The sequence below is a fragment of the Panthera leo genome, chromosome C2 (assembly GCF_018350215.1).
Source record: "Panthera leo isolate Ple1 chromosome C2, P.leo_Ple1_pat1.1, whole genome shotgun sequence".
In the NCBI taxonomy this organism is placed as follows: Eukaryota; Metazoa; Chordata; class Mammalia; order Carnivora; family Felidae; genus Panthera; species Panthera leo.
In genome coordinates this window covers 47,399,095-47,421,309 of record NC_056687.1, presented here as the reverse complement: position 1 = coordinate 47,421,309, position 22,215 = coordinate 47,399,095, and the positions used below count along the sequence as shown (strand labels likewise).

The 22,215-nt window shown below is 37.3% G+C and overlaps 2 protein-coding genes across 5 annotated transcripts in view; one reads left to right on the top strand and one right to left on the bottom strand.

Annotated features, from left to right (window-relative positions):
• Positions 1-22,215, bottom strand: part of CMSS1 (cms1 ribosomal small subunit homolog) — a 380,184-nt gene that overhangs the window by 334,186 nt on the left and 23,783 nt on the right. The gene's annotated exons all lie outside the window — the stretch shown is intronic.
• FILIP1L (filamin A interacting protein 1 like) overlaps positions 1-22,215 on the top strand; it is a 112,981-nt gene that overhangs the window by 76,108 nt on the left and 14,658 nt on the right. For 3 of the 4 annotated variants that reach the window (XM_042955245.1, XM_042955244.1, XM_042955243.1), the window contains one exon: positions 14,977-18,117. In XM_042955245.1, coding sequence (XP_042811179.1) covers positions 15,092-17,773 — 2,682 coding nt within the window. In that variant the 5' untranslated portion in view covers positions 14,977-15,091 and the 3' untranslated portion in view covers positions 17,774-18,117. Of the gene's footprint in view, positions 1-14,976; positions 18,118-22,215 lie in introns of those variants that run through there. The other variant, XM_042955246.1, reaches the window with a different exon arrangement.

Sequence of the window (22,215 nt, the reverse complement as noted above, 5' to 3'; positions counted from 1 at the left end):
TATGCCCTAAAATGGTGGTTCTCCCTAAAGATGATTTTTGTCCCCAGGGTTTTTGCAATGTTGGGAGATAGTTTGGTTGTGACACCGGAATTGGGGGTTACTGGGTTACTTCTGGCATTCACTAGGAAGAGGCCAGGGATGCTGCTAAACATCCTACAATGCACAGGACAGTCCCAAAACAAAGAATTATTCAGCACCAAACGTCAATGGTGTCAAGGCTGAGAATCTCTGGCCTAAAATGACAATCAACATGGCTAACCATGTGCACGGCTGAAAAGATGCATGAATGGCCTGAAACAGTAAACAAATTATGTAATCATATCTTTCCTTCTAGTGTTCACTCTGACTCTGTCTCATAGGTGACCCCTACTTTAGGCCAGCCCATTGTGGCTGAGGTGCTCTTCTGTGTTGCTTCACCTTCAGTTTCCCACTTCTAATAGTAATTGATACGTCCTGTGCCAGGTAATAAATATGTTAGGAGCTTTAATGTGGATTGTTTGGCCTAATCCTTAGAACAGCCCTATTATAAGGGAGTCGCCAGTATTATCCCCATTATACAAATGAAGACAGTGAGACCCATAGAGGTTAAAACTGCTCACTCGGTCACACTAGGTAGAAGTGGGGAAGCCATGACTCAGCTCTGAAAATTGATATCCAGGATCTGAATTTCTCCCCTAGCACTACCCTACCTCCTATAGTGTTTTATTGCCTTTTTTCCATTGGTGCTGCAGTGAGTGTACTTACATCCTGTCTGTTTATCCTGCCTGCCCCTTGCCACTCATATGCCTGCAGTGTTTTCTGCCATCTACTGCTGAGTCAGTATGGGATGGGCAGTAGGGAGAACATCAGCCCTTTCCCTAAGAAGGCTACCTTGGGGCAAATGGATAAGATACAGAAGAACACAAATCCACAAATTACAGAGTACAAAATCAACTAGAGAAAGGAGGAGGAAGGAATGGAAAGAATGATAAACTATTAAAGTGCTGGGAACCTGGGGACAAGCCCATTATCACCACCATCACCAACTCAAAGACAGCTCCGCATGCTCTGTCCCAAGGCAAGGCGCTCTCAGGAATGAATACAGGAGCACACACATCTCTCTGACAATCCAAGACATCACATGCTGGGTAGCTTTCTGAATGCTTCTCCCTAGAGAGAGACAAGGCAGTAAGGGAAAGAAAGGCATCATAACTGTGATTGGCCCAAGTAGACCTTAAAAAATCAGGGAGATGTCCACCTAAAACTCCCAGTCAGCCAAGGACCTGAAGCCTCAATCTGATGAAAGACAGGCTAGGGTTTTTTTGTTTTGTTTTGTTTTTGGCATAGTAGCATTCAAAAAGAAAGTCTGGAAAAGAGAAAATGTTAAAATGTTCATATGAAAGATCTTTTTCAAGTAATTAAAAACCTCATTCAGAGTGTGTGAGAGGCTAAAAACACAAAAGAGTAGGCTCTTTAGCAAAGCAGTGTATTCGCAGTAATTTTTTTTAAACTCCTCCTTTGTAGCTATAATATATTCAAAACAAGCCAAAAAAAAAAAAAAACCCATCTGAGTAAATGGGGAAAAAAATCTATTTGAGTAGATATTTTTTAACATGAATAATTAAAATGGGGGATGGAGAGGCATAAGCTTAGTGATAATGAACATCCATCATCCTATGGTTCTTTCTAGAAAGCTCCTTAACTGACTATAGCACTGAAGAGATAACACATAATTCAAGCTTTAAGTAATTATCCTAGATTTACATGTACTATTCTTATTGTCACTTCTGTATCAGTTCCTGTTTCCTTTCCTAGGCCTTAACTGTGCACCTTTTCCAGTTTCCACTTAGCCCTTTGATCAGTAATGGAGAGTCTCTTCTAGCCCAGATTCCATGGTCTTATAATGAGAATATTCTCCTTGTAGCCTTACTCCCCAAACTCTGTGCCTGTGAGCTCTCAGAGTGGTCTTTTTCTGGTTCTAAAACCACACTTTTCAGCAGTTTTTCTTCCCAGGAGACCCTTAGTCTCAGTCAGTTTGTTTTCTTTTTTCCATTCAGTTGTTTTTTGTTTTGCTTTTAAGAAAGAGATTTGCCCCAACCCCTGTCCCTCTGTTCAATTTGAGGGTTTTTATAGGCTCCTGTAAGGATCCTATTTTTATGCTAAAAGTTTCCAAGCTCCTTAAAATTAATAGGTCATTGACTATTTGCGTATCTTATAATTTCACTTCCCCTAATCCCTGGGGACCCAAACAAAATTGTTCAGATAATGAAAAGTCCTAACTCAAGGTGCCCCATTTTTATAATATATTCCTTCTGACACCAACCAAAACCTCCTCTGTCACTTCATGCCCCAATTCTTGTTTCACAGTGAAGGAAAAGTAGTAACTCAGCTTGCCGGATATGGACCCATTTATGGTGTGTCTAAATGATCTCAGTGATGATGACAGGATCTTCAATAACAAGGACATAAAGCAGACACAGATGTACACTCATATTCAGCTAGCAGATGCCAAAAAAAGTGTTACTGTTCTTCTAGATCTTGCTGACCAAGTCAAATGAATTGAGCATTACATTATGACTATGGTATGCTGTAGCTGTAATTTTAAAAAACCTTTGACTTGTGAGAGAAATAAAAGGAAGCAGCACACACTGAATAAAAAAGACTGGTCATAGCTATTTTTATGAGTGCTCCTAAAAATCAGACTAAACAGTGAAAAGTCCCATTGAATAAGGGAGTAGAGCAAAAAAACACTAATTACAGGCCTGATCATCAAGAACTATCTCAAACCTAAGGAAACTTTCCAAAAATTGCTTGTAATTACTCTGCAAACTGCTTAGAGTTCTGTGGTTATTTAACTATGAATGTAGCTGCTATCAATGCAGTGCAACAATTAGAATTATATATTAGATAAGAATTGCTAAAAGATATGGTGGAATATAATAACCACACTATCAAAGTCTAGCCATGGGAAGAGATATGAAAATGAATAAAGCAGTGTAATGTGTGTAGTTTCTGCTTAGTGATTAACATTTTAAATCAGGAAGAAAAAGTAATGTATTAACTAGCTCTGGAAGAATAAAAGCAAATGTAGAAATTGAGGCCCTTCAAAATGAAGTTTCACACTTAGAATGAGAGATATAATATTTCATGTATCTTAAGAACAAACAATTTGGTATGATCGCACTATGTACTTGTTGATGGGAAACTATTATAAGTTATGATCAGAGCTATGCAAGTATATAGGCTGGTTTTGACAGAAAAAGGTAAACTGACAAATAACAAGCACAGCATCTTGTACATGGTAGGTGTTCACTGTAACTGCTTCAAAAAAATATGAAATGAATCAAATGTCAGCTGATATGCACAGCACTGTGGATGGATGCATTTTAAAAATGAGGCAGCTTTGTTATTTCCATGACCTTATTTCAAATTATGGTTTCAAATAAAACACAGTGTCTAATGGAGACAGTTTTGTCATTTAGGATTTTTCTGAGAACTGGAAGACAGGTATTAAAGGCAGAGAATCTTCCACCTTTCTGAGATAGGGAACAAAAAACTAGTTTTATTAATGATGGAAACACTGGAGCAGTGACTAGGTCAGTGGATGAAGCTGCTTTGGATGAAGGAAAGGGCTCACTCAGTGATAGCGTGCAGAAGGTGACAGCCCAAACTAGAGGCTTTTTCAGAGAAGGACATATTTGTCATTTATGCTTCAGACTGTCTATCCTTGAGAGAAGTGGTTCTCAAAGTGTAGTCCCTTTCAAGAGCTCTGCAAGTTCAAAGTTATTTTCATAGTAACACTATCTTTTTCACTCTCATTCTCTTAAAACTATACATGGAGTTTTCCAGAGGCTACATGAGGTGTTGTGATGTCACTGCTCTGACAAAGCCAGACATTGGAATTTGCAGAAACAGGAAACAATGCAAATCTTCCCACTTACTTTTTTGGTTTGAAAAAGTTATTTTTCATACAATGTGTTGATATACAATGGCTTATTATTTTTAATAAATACATAAACATTTAAAAATTTTTGTCTTGAGTTTCTAATATGGTAAATACTGATAGATATAAATATAATAAAAAGCTCTTTAGAATCCTCAATAATTTTTAAGAGTATAAATGAGTCATCAGACCAAAAAGTTTGAGAATCAATGCTCTAGAATCTTTACTGAATTGCATTGGAACTATCTGCTCATTCTTTCCCAAAAGCCTACGGATGCTTTGAGAACAGGAACGCTCCCCCTGTTCATCTCAGTATAGCCCCAGTACTAAGTAATTCTTTTGTTGTTTGCAAATTAAATGAACAAGTCTTGCCATATTCATAACAACAAAAACTTAGATTCAGGATCCATATAATAGATACAATGGAGTAGGTGTCTCCTAAAAATGACAGATGAGAAGGTAAGCTGACTCTGAAGTTCCCTACATACAGATTGATTTCTACAGCTAAGAGAAACAACACAGTGCCATTAATGGTTTGTGGAATTGGTTTTACTGCTTGATAATTACCCTACATTTATTTATATGGGCTAGGTGTCAAATAAAGTGGAAAAAAATCTGGAAAAGTAGAAACATAATTGATGTATTAGGGTGGTCAGATTATAGATGAATATTCCTTTTCAATTTCATTTGCTGTTGATTAATGTTACTTGTGTAATGAACATATTTGTCCAATAGAGCTCTGGACTGTAAGGAAAAAAATAAAAGAATCACTCCTTTGTTTGCAGAGATGAAATAACCAAAAGAGACTAAGGGCCTAGGATGTGGACATTTACCACCAATCTCCCTTCTCAAACAAGCAAGCACATATAATTTAATGCAGGAATCTGAAGAAGGAAAAAGAAATATTGCAACAGTCTTGATTCTTTCAAAAATCCAACAATGTACTTGGAGAACACCAATGGGAAAGCCATTTACACCTCATTTTTTAAAAATACTTAAAACTGTGTACATAGTAAACATGAGAGCATCTTCTTTTAAAGCTGAATAAAATTATTCAGGTCAGTGCTACGGTATTTTCCACAGCAAGGCATATTTGTTCATTCCTTCAAAAAACATTCATTTTGGTAAACAAATAAAAAAACATTTGATACTCTCCACATGTAAGGGTATGTAGTAGACATATTTGTAGAAGAAACAAATGAGTCAGACATGTGCCCGATTCTTAAGAAGCTTGTATTTTAGTGGGGTTGATTGTAATGCACATAAATAAGACATAATAAAAAGTGGTGAAAATTATGAATTACTATGGGTATGACTGGCATTAGAACATTTAGACAAACCATCTGTTTCATATGTGTTATATGATGAATATTACTAACTGTCTCACAAAGAGGAGATAAAATATAGTCACACATGTGTGCTGACATATGTATGTGTAAATAAAAACTAAAAAGACCCTCTGAATGTATAATTTGTAGTAAAGAACCAGCTTCATGGTTAGTACCAAAGAACATTCAAGATGACAGATGTGATATTTTTGAAAAAACAAGGAACTAGTATTGCACATAATAGTGATAAACCACAGTAAGTTACAACAATTCTAAGCCATAATAGAAACTCTAAAGAAAAAGCTGTAACAAGACACTGCTTTAAGCCAGTTTGGATTTAACTACCTCAGTTTGTGTCCATGAAACCAGCTTCCACAACCTGTTTTTATTGGACAGGATTCAGTGTATAATCCTATAATCCTGTGCTATCAGTACTTGAACATGAATATGAGTACTCTCCAAGATGGCAGTCTTCAGACTGGGGTACACATACCCCTGAGGGTACACAAAAACTTTCCAGAGTTATAAGCATGGAAAACATTAAAGGAGTCAATGTCTACATCCGCAATCCACACACATATGCTTTCTAAAACCGATCTACCAGAAAAAGGGCTTGCACTGAGTTCTCCAGCAATCCTTTCAAAACAGTCTTCTAATTTAACAAAATTTTACCAAATGCATCTTCCTGGGCTGGAAAATTCTCTGGGACACAGAACAAAGGTACAACTATAGAAAGACACCCGAGAGAGTCCTATGAGCGCAGAGCAGCAAGAACTTCAGAACCACTGGCGGAAGCAGTGCTTGTGTCTTCATCTAGGAACAACTCGGGGCAAGCTGCTATGCCTCATCTCTTTTAGAAGTAAAATGGTTGCCAAAGAGATGGATATTTACACATTTACCTAAGTTGAAAAATGAAGTCAGACTTTCCTTGAATGTCTGATTTGGGTGACTGGTTTGCCAATGGGGACTTTTAGATTATATGGCAAATGTTAATATATATCGTTTGCGGTTATTTAAACCTTGAGTAAGAATTTTTGGATGGCGGCTTTAAAATGTGTGAAGAGGTACTTAGTTTTTAAAAATCCTTTTATTTTTTTTTTATTTTTTTAAGTTTATTTATTTATTTAGAGAAAGAGACAGTGCGAGTGGGAGAGGGGCACAGAGAGAGGGAGAAAGAGAGTCCCAAGCAAGCTCTGCACTGCCAGCACAGAGTCCAATGCAAGGCTCGAACCCATGCAGCTGTGAGACCATGACCTGAGCTAAAACCAAGACTCAGACACTTAACTGACTGAGCCACCCAGGCGCCCCTGTTTTTGTTTTTGTTTTTTTAAGTTTATTCATTTTGAGAGAATGCAGAAGCAGGGGAGGGTCACAGAGCGAGGAGAGAGAGAGAATCCCAACCAGGCTCCGCACTGCACTGTCAGCACAGAGCCCAGCATGGGGCTTGATCTCACGAACCACAAGATCATGACCTGAGCTGGAATCAAGACTCAGACACTTAACTGACTGAGCCACCCAGGTGCTCCTAAAAATCCTTTTCGAAGTATTAGATTATTGGATTAGAAAGATGAACTAGGAAATAATCCCATTTATAATACCAAGAAAATGAATAAAATACTTAGAAATAAATTTAACCAAGGAAGATCTACACAGTGAAAACTGTGAAACACTAATGAAATAAACTGAGGAAGACACAAATAAATGGAAAGATATTCAATGTTCAGACTGTAACAATTAATATTACTTTTCAAAACAACCTATAAATTCAATGTGATCCCTATCAAAATCCTAATGGCATTTTTCATAGAAATACAAAAAGCAGTCCTAAAATGTATATGTAAGCACAAAAACCCCTGACTATCCAAAACAATCTTGAGAAAGAACACAGCTGGGGGGGCATCATGATCCTTGATTTCACACTATATTACAAAGCTGTAGTAGTCAAAACAGTATGGTATTTGCATAAAAAACAGACACATAGACCAGTGGAAGAAAAAAGAGAGCCCAGTGGGGGGTGGGTGGGGTGGACATCCTAATATGTCCAATTAATTTTCAACAAAGGAGCCAAGAATATACAGTAGGAAAGGATGGTCTCTTCAGTAAATGGTTCTGGGAAAACTGAATATACACATGAAAAAGAATAAACTGGATCACTATTTTACACACAAAAATCAACTGGGAATGGATTAAAGATTTGAACATAAGACCTGAAACTACAAAACTCCTAGAAGAAAATATAGGGGCTAAGCTCCTCAGTATTTGTCTTAACAATGTCTTTTTGGATTTTATGTCACTAGCAAAGGAGTTGAAAGACCTGTACTCCAAAATTATATAACATTAATGAAAGAAATAGAAGATGATACAAAAAATGGAAAGATATTTCATGCTTATGGATTAGAAGAACAAATATTGTTAAAATGTCCATACTACCCAAAGCAATCTACAGATTTAATGCAATACCTATCAAACAACATTTTTCACAGAACTAGAACAAATAATACTAAAATTTGTATGGAACCACAAAAGGCCCTGAAAAGCCAAAGCAGTCTTGAGAAAGAACAATAGAGCTGGAGGTATCACAATCCCAGATTCCAAGATATACTGCAAACCTGTAGTAATCAAAACAGTATGATACAGACACAAAAATAGACATGCAGATCAGTGGAACAGAATAGACCAGAAATAAACCCAGGCTTATATGGTCAATTAATCTGTGACAAAAGAAGCAACAATATACAATGGGGGAAAGACAGTTTCTTCAATAAATGGTGCTAGGAAAACTGGATAGCTACATGCAAAAGAATGAAACTGGACTGCTTTCTTATACCATACACAAAAATAAACAAAATGGATTAAAGACCTAAATGTAAGCCATGAAACCATAAAACTCCTAGAAGAAAACATAGGCAGTAATTTCTTTGACATCAGCCATGAAACATTTTTCTAGATAGTCTCCACAGGCAAGGGAAACAAAAGCAAAAATAAACAATGAAACTCCATCAAACTGAAAACCTTTTTTCTACATAGCAAGGAAACTATCAACAAAATGAAAAGGTAATCTATGGGATGGGAGAAGAGACTTGCAAATGATATATACATTCAATAAGGGGTTAATATCCAAAATATATAAGGAACTCCTAAAACTCAATAGCAAAAAAAAACACAAAAAAAACCCAAAAAAACAAATAAATTAAAAAATGGACAAGGAACCTGAATAGACATTTTTCCAAAGAAGACATACATAGGGGCGTCTGGTTGGCTCAGTCACTTAAGCATCTGACTTCGGCTCAGGTCATGATCTCCACAGTTTGTGGGTTCAAGCCCCACATTGGGCGCTGTGCTCACAGCTCAGAGCCTGAAGCCTGCTTTGGATTCCATATGTCCCTCTCTCTCTGTCCCTCCCTCTCTGTCCCTCCCCTGCTTGTGCTCTGTCTCTTTCTCTCTTAAAAATAAAAAATAAACATTAAAAATATCTTCAAACAAACAAAAACAAAGAAGACACACATATGGCTAACGGGTACATGAAAAAGGTACTTGATATTGCTAGTCATCAGGAAAATGAAATGCAAAGGAAAACCACAATGAAATCTCACACCTGTTAGGATGTCTACTATCAAAAAGAGAAGCGATAACAAATGCTAGCAAACATATGAAGAAAAGGGAAACTCCTGTACACTGTTGGTGAGAATGTAAACAGGTTCAGTCACTATGCAACATAATATAGAGGTTCTTCAGAAAATTTTTTAAAAACTACCACATGATCTAGCAATCCCATTTCTGAGTGTATGCCCAAAGGTAATGAAATCACTATCTTGAAGAGATATCTGAACTCTCATGTTCACTGCAGCGTTATTCACAATAGTCAAGGTATGGAAATAACCTACGTGTCTGACAACAGATGAACAGATAAAGAAAATGTGGTGTGATATATGTGATGGAATATTATTCAGCCTTAAAAAAGAAGGAAATCCTGGTGTTTGCAAAAACATAGATGAACCTGGAGGGCATTACAGTAAATGAAATAAGCCAGACCATTTATATGTGGAGTCTTAAAAAAATAAAAAGTTGAATTTTATAAACAGAAAGTAGAGTGGAGACGGCTAGGGGTTGGGAGTGGAAGGTGGGAGCAGGAAACAGGAAGTAAAAGGGTACAAATTTTTAGTTATAAAGATGAAATAAGGTCTGTGGATCTAATATACACCATGGTGACTACAGTTGATAATACTGTATATTTGCTAAGCAAGTAGAACTTCAGCATTCTCACACACACAAAAGGTGAATATGTGAGGTGATGGACATGTTAACTTGGTGGGAGTCCTTTCACAATGTATATATACCAAATCATCAGGTCATATAGTTTATATATCTTACAGTTTTATTTGTTAATTATGCCTCAAAACAAGCTGAAAAAAGGTAGATGATACTTGCTAAGGGAAGTTCTATGACTATTCTTTATATGAACAAACTAGTTGTACATAATAAAAAATTATTTTAGGAGACAGAAGAATAAACATTTAAAAACCACTGCTCTATGAGATATGAACTAAAAAGAATACAAGCACAATGACAAAGAGAATTTTTCCTTAGGTTAATAGTTTCTCCAACACACAGAATTTTTTTGGGAAAGACACTGTATGTGGAGCAGGTTGAGGTAATAAGTCTGTGTTCTTTGTTGGAGAGGCAATGTGATACTGGGCTTTGCACCTTCCTGACCTATCTCAGCTTAAATTTTCATTGCTGTAAAACAGAGATAATAATACCAAACCCTATAAGCTTACCATGAGAATTAGAACCAACACATGCATAGACTTATTTCAGTGCTTGGCAGAACCTCATTGGCACTAAATAAAGAATGGTAGCTACTATACAGTCTCCTGTTTTTTAAGTCTTTGGGCTGGGTGAGGAGAATCACAAATTGGAACTGGAATTATTTACTGCCTTCTTTAGGTGAAAACTGAGCTACTGAACCACCACCTATGATATGTATATTGAGTCATTTTTTCTAGTAGTTTGGATGATATTCAGCGATTTTAGTCATGGTCTCCTACCTGGTGTTCTCTGTGAAAAAAATGGATGGCCTTGTAGGTCAGGAATACAGGCAATGTTCACAGATTGGGGTATGATCGATAACAAACAACTGGCTGAGTTAATATTCATCAGAGTACCATTTTTGCAAAACATCTAACGTGTAAATAGTAAAGCCTTCCTACCCATAGTCAATCCTGGCATCACCTGGGAGCTTCATATAATGCAAAATTTGAGGCCTATCCCCATCTACTAAATGGGAAGCTGCAATTTAACAAAATTCTTAGATGATTCACATGCATCTTAAACTATGACAAGCACTGGTAAAGAACAGGCCATTTGCAGGGAAGATATAATCACCAGGTATATATATATCTCAGGTGGGAACTTTCTGTTGCACCTGCTTAATTAAAGCTGAGTAAGGTGGAATGATGGAGAATCTAACTCTAATGACAGACTGACATATATAAATGTCCATAAGGACACACATTCACTGATAACTGGTTCTCATCTAGGGGTGATTTTGTGCCCTGCACCCCCCACCCTGCCAGGAGACATTGGGCAAATAATGTCTAGAGATATTTTTTGTTGTCACAACTGGGAAGGGCTGCTACTGGCATCTAGCGAGGCAAGCCACAGATGCTGCTAAACATCTTACAATGCACAGCACAGCCCCCCACAACAAAGAATCATTTGGCTCAAAATGCCAATAGTTCTGAGGTTAGAGAAACCCTAGCATAGATTATACAAACATCCCTGCATACAGGTGTCTTAATTGGAACTATTCATGAAAAAAGGAGCAATAATTTGACTACACAGCTCTGAGGGTGTGAATTTTGTATCTGGGCATTCTGCATCACAAAGTCTGTGCTGCTTTCAACACTGTGAGTACCCTGGTTAAAAGCTCTCAGAATCATTTATCTGCTTTTGCCAGCAAACCCAGAGTCAGTGATAATGTATCAGCATATAAAGTCAGTCAGCATCAATGCCTAAAACCCATTATGAAGCAAAGAAAAATAATGGAAATAGAAAATTAAGGTACTATTTCATTTCAAACCCAATCCAACTGAAGAAGAAAGCAGGCTCAACTTTCTTGAGGACCCTCAACTCCACACCTTCCTTAACCCAAAGACACTAACAGTCTATACCTTCATTTTCAAACATCCACAATCCCTTGTCTGCAATTTTAAAAATATAAGAACACTTTTTTTTTTTCCTAAATTGTGGCAGAATTTCTTATCTGAACTCCTCTGGCAGCAAAGCCTGAAGAGATGTAAGGCTATTTATTATCTCAGTTATCGCATGGTTCACCACAGAAGTATTAGTAGGTGGTGCCACAGGCTTGGTGGGAGCTGTTCTATATGACAGATGTTCTTTAGTGCCTTTCTAAAATTTGAAAAACTACAACTTCGAAAATATTTGGCTTCAAAAGTTTTGGATATGTAATTGTAGACCTCAAATGACTAAACTACAGTCAATAGCAAATATCTGCTAAAAGTTTTCATATATATTTGAAAGAAAAAAGATACACACACACACACACACACACACACACACACACACACACACAACCTGCATTAGTAATTAGCAGTATAAAAATTAGCTTTCTTATTTAGGGCACTGTGTACAACCAGCCGGACTTGCAGCTTCAAATCCTATAAGGACTCGCTAACTTTGCACAGAAACATCTTTCTTCAAGTCCATAAACTAACCTCAATCTCAACCTTCAAATACTTCTGGATATACGACAAGAAATAGTGAATGATTTAGGGTAAGCCCTTTCACTCTACCAAAAGTGCTAATTCCAATTCAGTAGTATAATCAACCTCTCTCAATCTCTCAATCTCTCTCTCTCTCTTTCACACTCACACACACACACACACACACACACACACACACACAATGTGCAATAGCAGTACTGGCACCCAACTGGCTCTGAGAAGGTTCCATCAGGGCCTCTCTTCTATCCTCAATTCTCACTGGTTGCTGGCCCTACGCTCCTGCCTGAGTTGATGGTTGGGGGTATAATTCCTTCTGCATATAAACTCCTATTTCTCTCCCTGACAGGTCTTACCTGACCAGCCTGTTGACTGTCTTATATGTGCTCATGGGATTGGCCGAGGGAAATAGCAGGTTGTTAGGAAACAAGTAGTAAGGAATTACTGAAAGCAAATGTATTCAAATTATCAGTTTTATGTGCCTACCTTGTAAGGTAAGGCTTGGGAACAGAAGGGGATGCCAATTGATTTCCAGAAAGCATGAAAAAGATACATGACCTTGCAACCATGATGAAAAAGATGCATCATGCTTACTGTCAAAAACAATGAACACAATGGAAACAATTTAAATTTCTTCAAAATCTTTTTTTTGCCAGTTACAGCTCTGCCAAGATTCACTAATCACCAGTTTTAATGCTTTTTTCACTGCACTGCAAAATAATCTTCCCTCTTTTATATACTAAGAAAATACATGCCCTTCTCATGAAAATTATATCACACATGGTATTATTTAATAAGTTAAAACAAATCCTGAAAAGTTTTTTTTTTTTTGTGAAACTATTCTTTAATAAAACTCTAAGAACTGTGATGTAAAGAGGGGAAAATACTTCACTGCAATTATGCTCAGAGCATTGTTAAATATGATTCTAATGCTAAGGGTGGGAGGAAGAAGTGCTTTGCCAAAGTTTCTGTAACTATTTCACCACCAAAGCAGTTTGCCCATGGACTTTACTACCGGGTTGTGAAGTACCATGACCATTCAGGAAGGAGACGCCATGTTTCTCAGGTTCCCAGGTGTCTCAAATAGAGAGTGGGAAAGGGCGAGAAGCCATGGGCAAGCCTCCTTGCCAAGACTGTGGATGAAATCATCATCAACTCCACCCCAGCATCCAGCTCAGCTTCTTCAGAATTTCACAGGCTACAGCCCTCGAGCCAGCCTCCTGTTAGGTTCTCAAAACAGAAAAAATAAAAGTGGATCCTCCCCACAAAACAGTTGGGAATCCTTACATTATACAATTACTTTAAACATGTTCTTCTTGTGTAGTTTAATTAAAGAGTAGATTAGGATCTTAAGAAAGACTTTTCCACAAAGACTCTTCCAAATTAATTTCCTTTTAAAATGTCCTTTCAAACCCTTAAACAGCTTTAAAAAAGAAAGTTTTATGGCAAGGATTAAAGACCTGCATTGGATAATTAACTCATTCTTAAAAGATATAGTAAATTATGAACTCTTTATGCTTGATCAGAAAACAAATATTTATAACTTTTCATCCACGACAAGTCCTTTAGTTCAATTCTTCAGGGATTCCATTCTGTATTAGCTTCTGTATAACAATACTGCAAAGCTGTAATGACATCCTCTATAATCAGCCCATTCCCAATGTAATTAAGAGTGCCACAAATTTAAAACTGTGACCTCACTGCTGAGGAGAAAGGTGTGTGGAAGAGATAATTTATATTGCATGTAAAATGACATCCTGTTATGCCAACAAATTTAAAAAGTAAAAGAAAAAAGTAACATTATAATAGTCATCATTTAAGAGGGAGTTATTATGTTCCTGATTGTAGAGTTTTTCCTCCATCATTTCTACCATCTGACTCTAATTGATAAACTCTTTCCTATCACACTGTATGTTCTTCCCACGTTACAAAAATTCTAAACCCCTTCAGATGCCTCTCAATTCCCCTCATTCAACTACCAGCCACTATGGGGATAAAGATATATATGAAGTGGGTGATTCCTGGCAAAATGTCATGCTAGTGTAAACCAAGTTTCAATTGGCAGAGAGGTCCATCAGTGAAGCACATAACTTCTAGGCAATGTGAATAAAATTTTATCTCAATTTTATCTCTCTTTATCAAGAAATTGAACACCAAATATAATGTATACATACTATAATGGTTCAAGCAAACCATTTTATCAATATAACAATAACCACATTAATAAAAAAGAACATCAATAACACTACCAAATGCTTATTATTATGCACCAGCACTATGAGACTCTTAGATGAATTATCTCATTAAATTTTCACAAATGGCTGCTGAGATAATACAATTATTGCCTCCATTTTCCAGATGGGGAAACTGATGATCAAGGATGCTAAATAACAGCTCAGGTTAATTAGCTGGTAGAGGAGGGCCAATATTGAATCCAGGTCAACTTGAACCTCAAACTTGTATCTATTTTTACAGCTTTCAGGCTAGACGGTCTACTAGTTCTGTTCCACAAGCTAGCTAGCTATGTATGTATGTATGTTTATTTTGAGAGAGAGAGAGAGAGAGAGAGAGAGAGAGAGAGAGAGAGGAGTTCCCAAGCAGTCTCTGCACTGTCAGCACAGAGCCCCATGCAGGCTCATGAACCGTGAGATCATGACGTGAGCCGAAGTCTGATGCTTAAGTGACTGAGCCACCCAGGTGCTCCATACACGCAATTTAAACCAACTATTTTTGCCTTTACTCTTCCACCAAGGCTCCTGGTGAGCTACAACTGTTACCAATCAGCAAGGGGGTGGGGGCAAACCACCTTGTAAAAGCAAAACAGAGCTGTTTATCAAGATTCTCCTTGCCAGTCAAGTACAGGAATTCCTTTCCATATTCTGTATAGCTGATAAATCTTTCTAAATTACATAAATGTTTAGTCACAGCTGGGAAGTTGCTGAAGTACCAGTCACAAAACAGAACGCACTCTTGTATTTTGCAGATTAAAGAAGCTAATTGACCAAGAAACTGAGTCCCAGGAGAAGAAGGAGCAAGAAAAGGAAAAGAAGGTCACCGCCCTGAAAGTGGAGCTGACCAAACTGAAGTCTTTTGCTTTGATGGTGGTGGACGAACAACAAAGGCTGACGGCACAGCTTGCCCTTCAAAGACAGAAAATCCAAGACCTAACCACAAGTGCGAAGGAAACACATGCTAAACTAGCCCTCACTGAAACCAGAGTTCAGGAAGAAGAGCAGAAGGCGACCAGACTAGAGAAAGAACTGCAAACACAAACCACAAGGTTTCACCAGAACCAAGAAACAATTATGGCAAAGCTCACCAATGAGGACAGCCAAAATCGCCAGCTTCGACAAAAATTGGCAGCACTCAGCCGGCAAATTGATGAATTAGAGGAGACAAACAGGTCTTTACGAAAAGCAGAAGAGGAGCTACAAGATATAAAAGAAAAAATCAACAAGGGAGAATATGGAAACTGTGGTATCATGGCTGAGGTAGAGGAGCTCAGAAAACGTGTGCTAGAAATGGAAGGGAAGGATGAAGAACTCATAAAAATGGAGGAGCAGTGCAGAGATCTCAATAAGAGGCTCGAAAAGGAAACATCACAGAGTAAAGACTTTAAACTTGAGGTTGAAAAACTCAATAAAAGGATTATGGCTTTGGAAAGATTAGAAGATGCCTTCAACAAGAGCAAACAAGAATGTTATTCCCTGAAATGCAATTTAGAAAAAGAAAGGATGACCACAAAGCAGTTGTCACAAGAACTGGAGAGTTTAAAAGTAAGGATCAAAGAGCTAGAAGTCATTGAAAGTCGGCTGGAAAAGACAGAATTTACCCTAAAAGAGGACTTAACTAAATTGAAAACGTTAACTGTGATGCTGGTAGATGAAAGAAAAACAATGAGTGAAAAATTAAAGCAAACTGAAGATAAGTTGCAAGCTGCTTCTTCTCAGCTTCAAATGGAGCAAAATAAAGTGACGACGGTTACCGAGAAGTTAATTGAGGAAACAAAAAGGGCACTAAAGTGCAAAACTGACGTGGAAGAAAAAATGTACAGTGTCACCAAGGAGAGAGATGATCTAAAAAACAAACTGAAAGCAGAAGAAGAGAAAGGAAATGATCTCCTGTCCAAAGTTAATATGTTGAAAAATAGGCTTCAATCATTGGAAGCAATTGAGAAAGATTTCCTAAAAAACAAATTAAATCAAGATTCTAGTAAGTCCACCACAGCATTACACCAAGAAAACAATAAGATTAAAGAGCTCTCTCAAGAAGTGGAAAGACTGAGACTGAAGTTAAAGGATATGAAAGCCATTGAGGATGACCTTATGAAAACAGAAGATGAGTACGAGACTCTAGAACGTAGGTATGCTACTGAACGAGATAAAGCTCAATTTTTATCTGAAGAGCTGGAACGAGTTAAAATGGAACTTGACAAGTACAAGTTAGCAGAAAAGACAGAGTCCAGCCATGAACAATGGCTTTTCAAAAGGCTTCAAGAAGAAGAAGCTAAATCGGGACACCTCTCAAGAGAAGTAGATGCATTGAAAGAGAAAATTCATGAATACATGGCAACTGAGGACCTGATATGTCATCTCCAGGGAGATCATTCAGTTCTGCAAAAGAAACTCCATCAACAAGAAAACAGGAACAGAGATTTAGGAAGAGAGATTGAAAACCTCACTAAAGAGTTAGAGAGGTATCGGCATTTCAGTAAGAGCCTCCGGCCTAGCCTCAATGGAAGAATCATCTCTGACCCGCAAGTATTTTCTAAAGAAGTTCAGACAGAAGTAGTAGACAATGAGCCACCCGATTACAAGAGTCTCATTCCTCTGGAACGAGCAGTCATCAATGGTCAGTTATATGAGGAGAATGAGGACCAGGATGAGGACCCTAATGATGAGGAATCAGTGCTGTCCTTCAAATGCAATTCATCTACCCCCTGTCCTGTTAACAGGAAACTATGGATTCCTTGGATGAAATCTAAGGAGGGCCATCCTCAGAATGGAAAAATACAAACTAAACCCAATGGCAACTTCATGCAACCTGGAGATCTAGTCCTAAGCCACACACCTGGGCAGCCACTTCATATAAAGGTTACTCCAGACCATGTCCAAAACACAGCCACTCTTGAAATCACAAGTCCAACCACAGAGAGTCCTCATTCTTACACAAGCACTGCAGTGATTCCAAACTGTGGCACCCCAAAGCAAAGGATAACCATCCTCCAAAATGCCTCCATAACACCGGTGAAATCCAAAACTTCTGCTGAAGGCCTCATGAACTTAGAGCAAAGCATGTCCCCAATTACCATGGCAACCTTTGCCAGAGCGCAGACCCCAGAGTCTTGTGGTTCTATAACTCCAGAAAGGACAATGTCACCTATTCAGGTTTTGGCCGTGACTGGTTCAGCAGGCTCTCCTGAGCAGGGACGTTCCCCAGAGCCGATAGAAATCAGTGCCAAGCATGCGATTTTCAGAGTCTCTCCTGACCGGCAGTCATCATGGCAGTTTCAACGTTCAAACAGCAACAGTTCAAGTGTGATAACTACTGAGGATAATAAAATCCACATTCACTTAGGAAGTCCTTACATGCAAGCTGTGGCCAGCCCCGTGAGACCTGCCAGCCCTTCAACACCACCACAGGATAACCGAACTCAAGGCTTAACTAATGGGGCACTAAACAAAACAAGCAATAAAGTCACCAGCAGTATTACTATCACACCAACAGCCACAACTCTTCCTCGACAATCACAAATTACAGTAAGTAATATATATAACTGACGACTCTTACCCTCATCCAGTCCATAGTGATATTATTGCAAGGAACTCAGTCCTTTTTAATTATCCCTCCACATCCCCCAAAAGACTGACTGAACTTGTACTTTGGGAAGGTTTGTGCATGAACTATCCAAGAGTATCTGAAACTAACTAAGTGTTGCCTGCATAGTCCTATCAAGTGTGCACTTACTGTATATCTTTTCATTTACGTACCTGTATGGAAAATATTTACTCTGCACTTGTATAAATACATCTTTATGTATTTCATTTTCCATAACTCACATTAATTTGACTGCAACTTGTCTTGATGAAATACTTTAACATTTTAAAGCAGTAAATAATTTGTTATTTTTACCATTGCTTGCTGATTTTTTTTTTTTGGTCATTTTGTGTTATATTTTTGCATGTATAGTATTTTATTTTCTGTTCAAAAGGTTTATTCATTCTTCCTTAAAAACAAACAGCACCTACTTCCCATTTACAGTCAACTTCTGATCACATGTTATTAGAGGAAGAGGAAGTGGTTCAAATAAATAAAGTTTCTGTCTCTTTCATTGAAAAGTGAACTATAAGATCTCTCAGGAGCAAACTTAACTTCCTTCTTGAGATGTATCTCAATATCCATGATGACCAGTAAAGTGCTTAGCACATATTAAGAACTTGATAAATGTTTACTGACAGTAAGTGAATTATATAATATTAATTTGCTTTTATAAGCACATATGAGCTGATAGTGAAAGTAAAAAAGCTTTGAAATGTGATAGAAAACCAGAAAAAGCACATTGGAAAATACAAGTTACCTTGACAATCAAGAGTTGACTGTATTTCTTCTACATATGAAAACCCCCATAAAACATATATATATATATATATTTGCATCCACATCTGAAATCAGCCACTATGATATATACTCTTGAACACTGCTTCAAAGCAAAAGTGTCATTCTTGTCCTTCCTTCCCATCCCATCTTTTCCCATCTTTCTGTTCCTAAAATAGTTTGGATTATTTAAGATATGTGCTTCCTACCTTGTTTGTAAGTCAGCTATACTCAGAAGCTTACAATGTAATTGCATTTCTCCCCAACCTCTAAACAAGCAAATAAAAGCCAAAGACAGCTACAAACACAAGTTATAGAAAAGGCATATTTTTAAAAAAAGCATACATTATGTTAGTTAAGGAAAGTTTCCTCTATGATTATTGTTATGCCATTCACAAGGTAAGTGAGAAAAACTCAGCCAAAGCATCCTAAGAATTCTGATACCTACCTTATAGGACTCTTTGAGCATGTTCTGTATTTCCATAGTAGAGAACAACAGTTTTCAGAGGAATGTTTTAAATTATAAATCTGGTCTCTATGTCACATTCCAAAAAAAAAAAAAAAAAATGTTTCAGACAAGGTAGCTCGTTACCATTTTCCCTTTTCCAACCTCATAATGGTCTAATTTACTTTGGTCAATTTTATTGCCAGTTACTGATTTTAAACACAATCCATTTAGACACCCAGGCAAACTGTGAAGTTCTTTAGAAGTAAAAGAAATCTTCCATGATTATCATCCGTTTCCCTGCAAAATCAATTTCATGATAGCAAAGCGAGGATTTGTTGACAGAAACACTTCCATGGTGATGAACTGCAACACCAATGCTGTGGGCTTGCATCATCATTAAATAAATTTGGATGAAAGCTGAGACTGGTGATGAATGAGAAAGCTTCTGTTTAAACACATTTATCTTGGGAATCGGCAGTGACCCAACTATATTACAAAATACATGATGGTCTAAATGGTTTTCAAAACTACTTTTATTTTTAAGTCACCTTGGGCTAGAACTTTAGAAGGAATGACATACTTAATTTTACATCTTTCAAAGTAGACATTGATAATCCTGCTGCATAAGATGTTTTTCTAGATAATAATCAAGAGAGGGTACATGTAACATTTTGGAGGGTGACAAAAACTAGGAAGAATTAAAGAACAAAGTCTTTGCAGTACTTCCCAACCTTTGTCAGATAATGGCACAAAAAGAAAATATGCTTCCGCAGCACTGGATACAATGGAGAGGTAGAAATGAGCAACCTATAGGTTCCTGTTGGCTGCCCTAAGTGCTGAGGGGAAAGATCCATTTCTGGCACACCTATAACTAACAGAGTTTGACAACTCTGGGCTATTCAATAGTTCATCCATTTGGTAAGGATTCAATTTCTTATGTGAGCCAGAACAATTCTCTACAATAATGTTAACACCACAGGATCTGTGCTTCATGATTATAATGAACAAATTCTCATTTCATCACATGCTCTACATATTAACTATTAATAGGCATCTGAAATGTAACATTACCAGAAGTTTACTAGACCTCAAGGAACCGAACTTCTCTTAGAGGTTCCTCTACTGGGAGGATTATTTTAGTATAATAATTCATATCAGCATCAAAATTTAGAAATACTGTCATACTCATAACATATATAATTAAAAGTGTTACTAATTAAAATTTATGGTAAAGACAGCATCATTTCTGATAGAAAACATCTTCCTTTTTCCATAAAATCTCACATTTAAAAAAAGCATCTTCCCATTCATACGTTCTAGATCTTTTGTCCTTAATTTCAAAATTAAATTTTTCTATCCATGTGTATGTTTGAAAGGTTACAGAACTTTCTTTTTAACTCATATATACTCACAGAAGAACCTTGAAAAGTAGGAGAAAGGAAGTGACATTGGAAAATCTTCATATGAAATATGTGAGAGTGAAGGTTTGTATTCTTAGAATAGGTCCATGGGAATCTCACAGAAGATAGTTTTTATAAACATCTGATAAAATCATATCTTCCTTTCATTTCATTTCATCTAAAGTCCCAGCTTCAGAACCAATTTTCATTTTACTCAGTACCTCCAATTCTTTAACCTTTTAAGCTGCAGCATCCTATCATAGATTTAAAAGACTTCGCCATATTCTTCTGTCCTTTTAAGAACAGTGGCAAAACTTTCCTTTAGGATGCCTCCGTTCTCTGGGGGCACTGGCAAAAATAAAATCATCACCCTTACTAGGACAATGTGCATCACTGTAACTGGATCTTTACATATAAAGGAAGATCTCTCTATATATGTTCAAGATGATGAAAGGATTACATAAATCTACTCAAGAGGTCTCTGCAATTACATCTCACATTGCCAAGACATCAGGCATAGGTCTTCATGACACTCAAAGGATAAAATTAGGTTGCATTGTAAGATGGTCATAAAGGGGATATTTCATTAAAAATTATTAGGCTTGAAGCCTAAGGATTTGATGATCTTTATTGACTGAGGTAGAACTCCAGACAAAAGCATGGTTTTGGTAGCTTCTTTGATTCTGAACCTTTATAAAGTGAGTTTCTTTTGAAACTTGTTTGACAAAGGCAAGAAAAGATCTTTAACAACATTCTAGTTTACCTATACCTGGTTTCTATTATTGTTTTTTCGCCAAAAATCATTTTGCTTTGTAATCCTAAGAGAAAACATAATCAGGCAAAAATGCATGCCCAAAACATTAAGATCTGTGTTTCTCAAAGTAAATACAAGATACATGTTTGAGACTCCCAGTGTCCCACCCAGAGATTCAAATTGGAATCTGTGAGGGTATGGCCCAGGAAGCTACACTTTTAACAAATTACTCTGCTGATTAGTATGCATCCTAAAGTAGTAATTTCATTATTTTAGAAATTCCTATATTGATAAACATTAGCAAATGTGTTCTGACTATAGTCCTGTTCAGTCAAAATAAATTACCCCTGTCCAAGGAAGTGTGACTGTTCCGCCCTCTGGTGGCTAGCATGACAAACAGCTCATTCCTCAGGTTTTCTTTTTATTCAGAAAAAAGCTTAATAAAAACTACCATTTTATAAGGTGGGAAGGTTCTTAGGTTTATAACTGTAGCAAAGCATAGATGCCTGAATCTTCAGTTGAGCAGTAGCAGGCTGTCTGACACCTACAAGCTGTTTCTCCCTGAGATCCCAGGCCCTCAATAACCCTACGGCATTTCTTGGGAATTGTCCAGAACACACATTAAAGAGAGCTGTTTGGATGAACCAAAACAAAGGACTCCATTCACCTTAGAGCACAGTGAGGCAAATGCCAAGAAAGAGCAAGGAAGATAAGTGGTTCAATAAAGTCCCCAACCCTAAACCGCCTTAAATTCATTTTCATTTAGATTACACTCCAAATCCTTTCCTTTCCAACTGATGGAACTTCCACTGTGCAGTGAAATATATCCCCCAAGGGCAACACACTAGGGGTAAGGAATCCTTGGGGAGTCTAGCCAGTTAACTGGCCAACATTTCTAAGTACTTTATCATTTGATAATGAATTAACATGGTTCATATGGCAGCACATTTAAATCTGTCAACATTCTATCAGGATACCAGTTTTTATACTTAAAATAGGGCTATAAAAATGTACTCTGGGCTAACC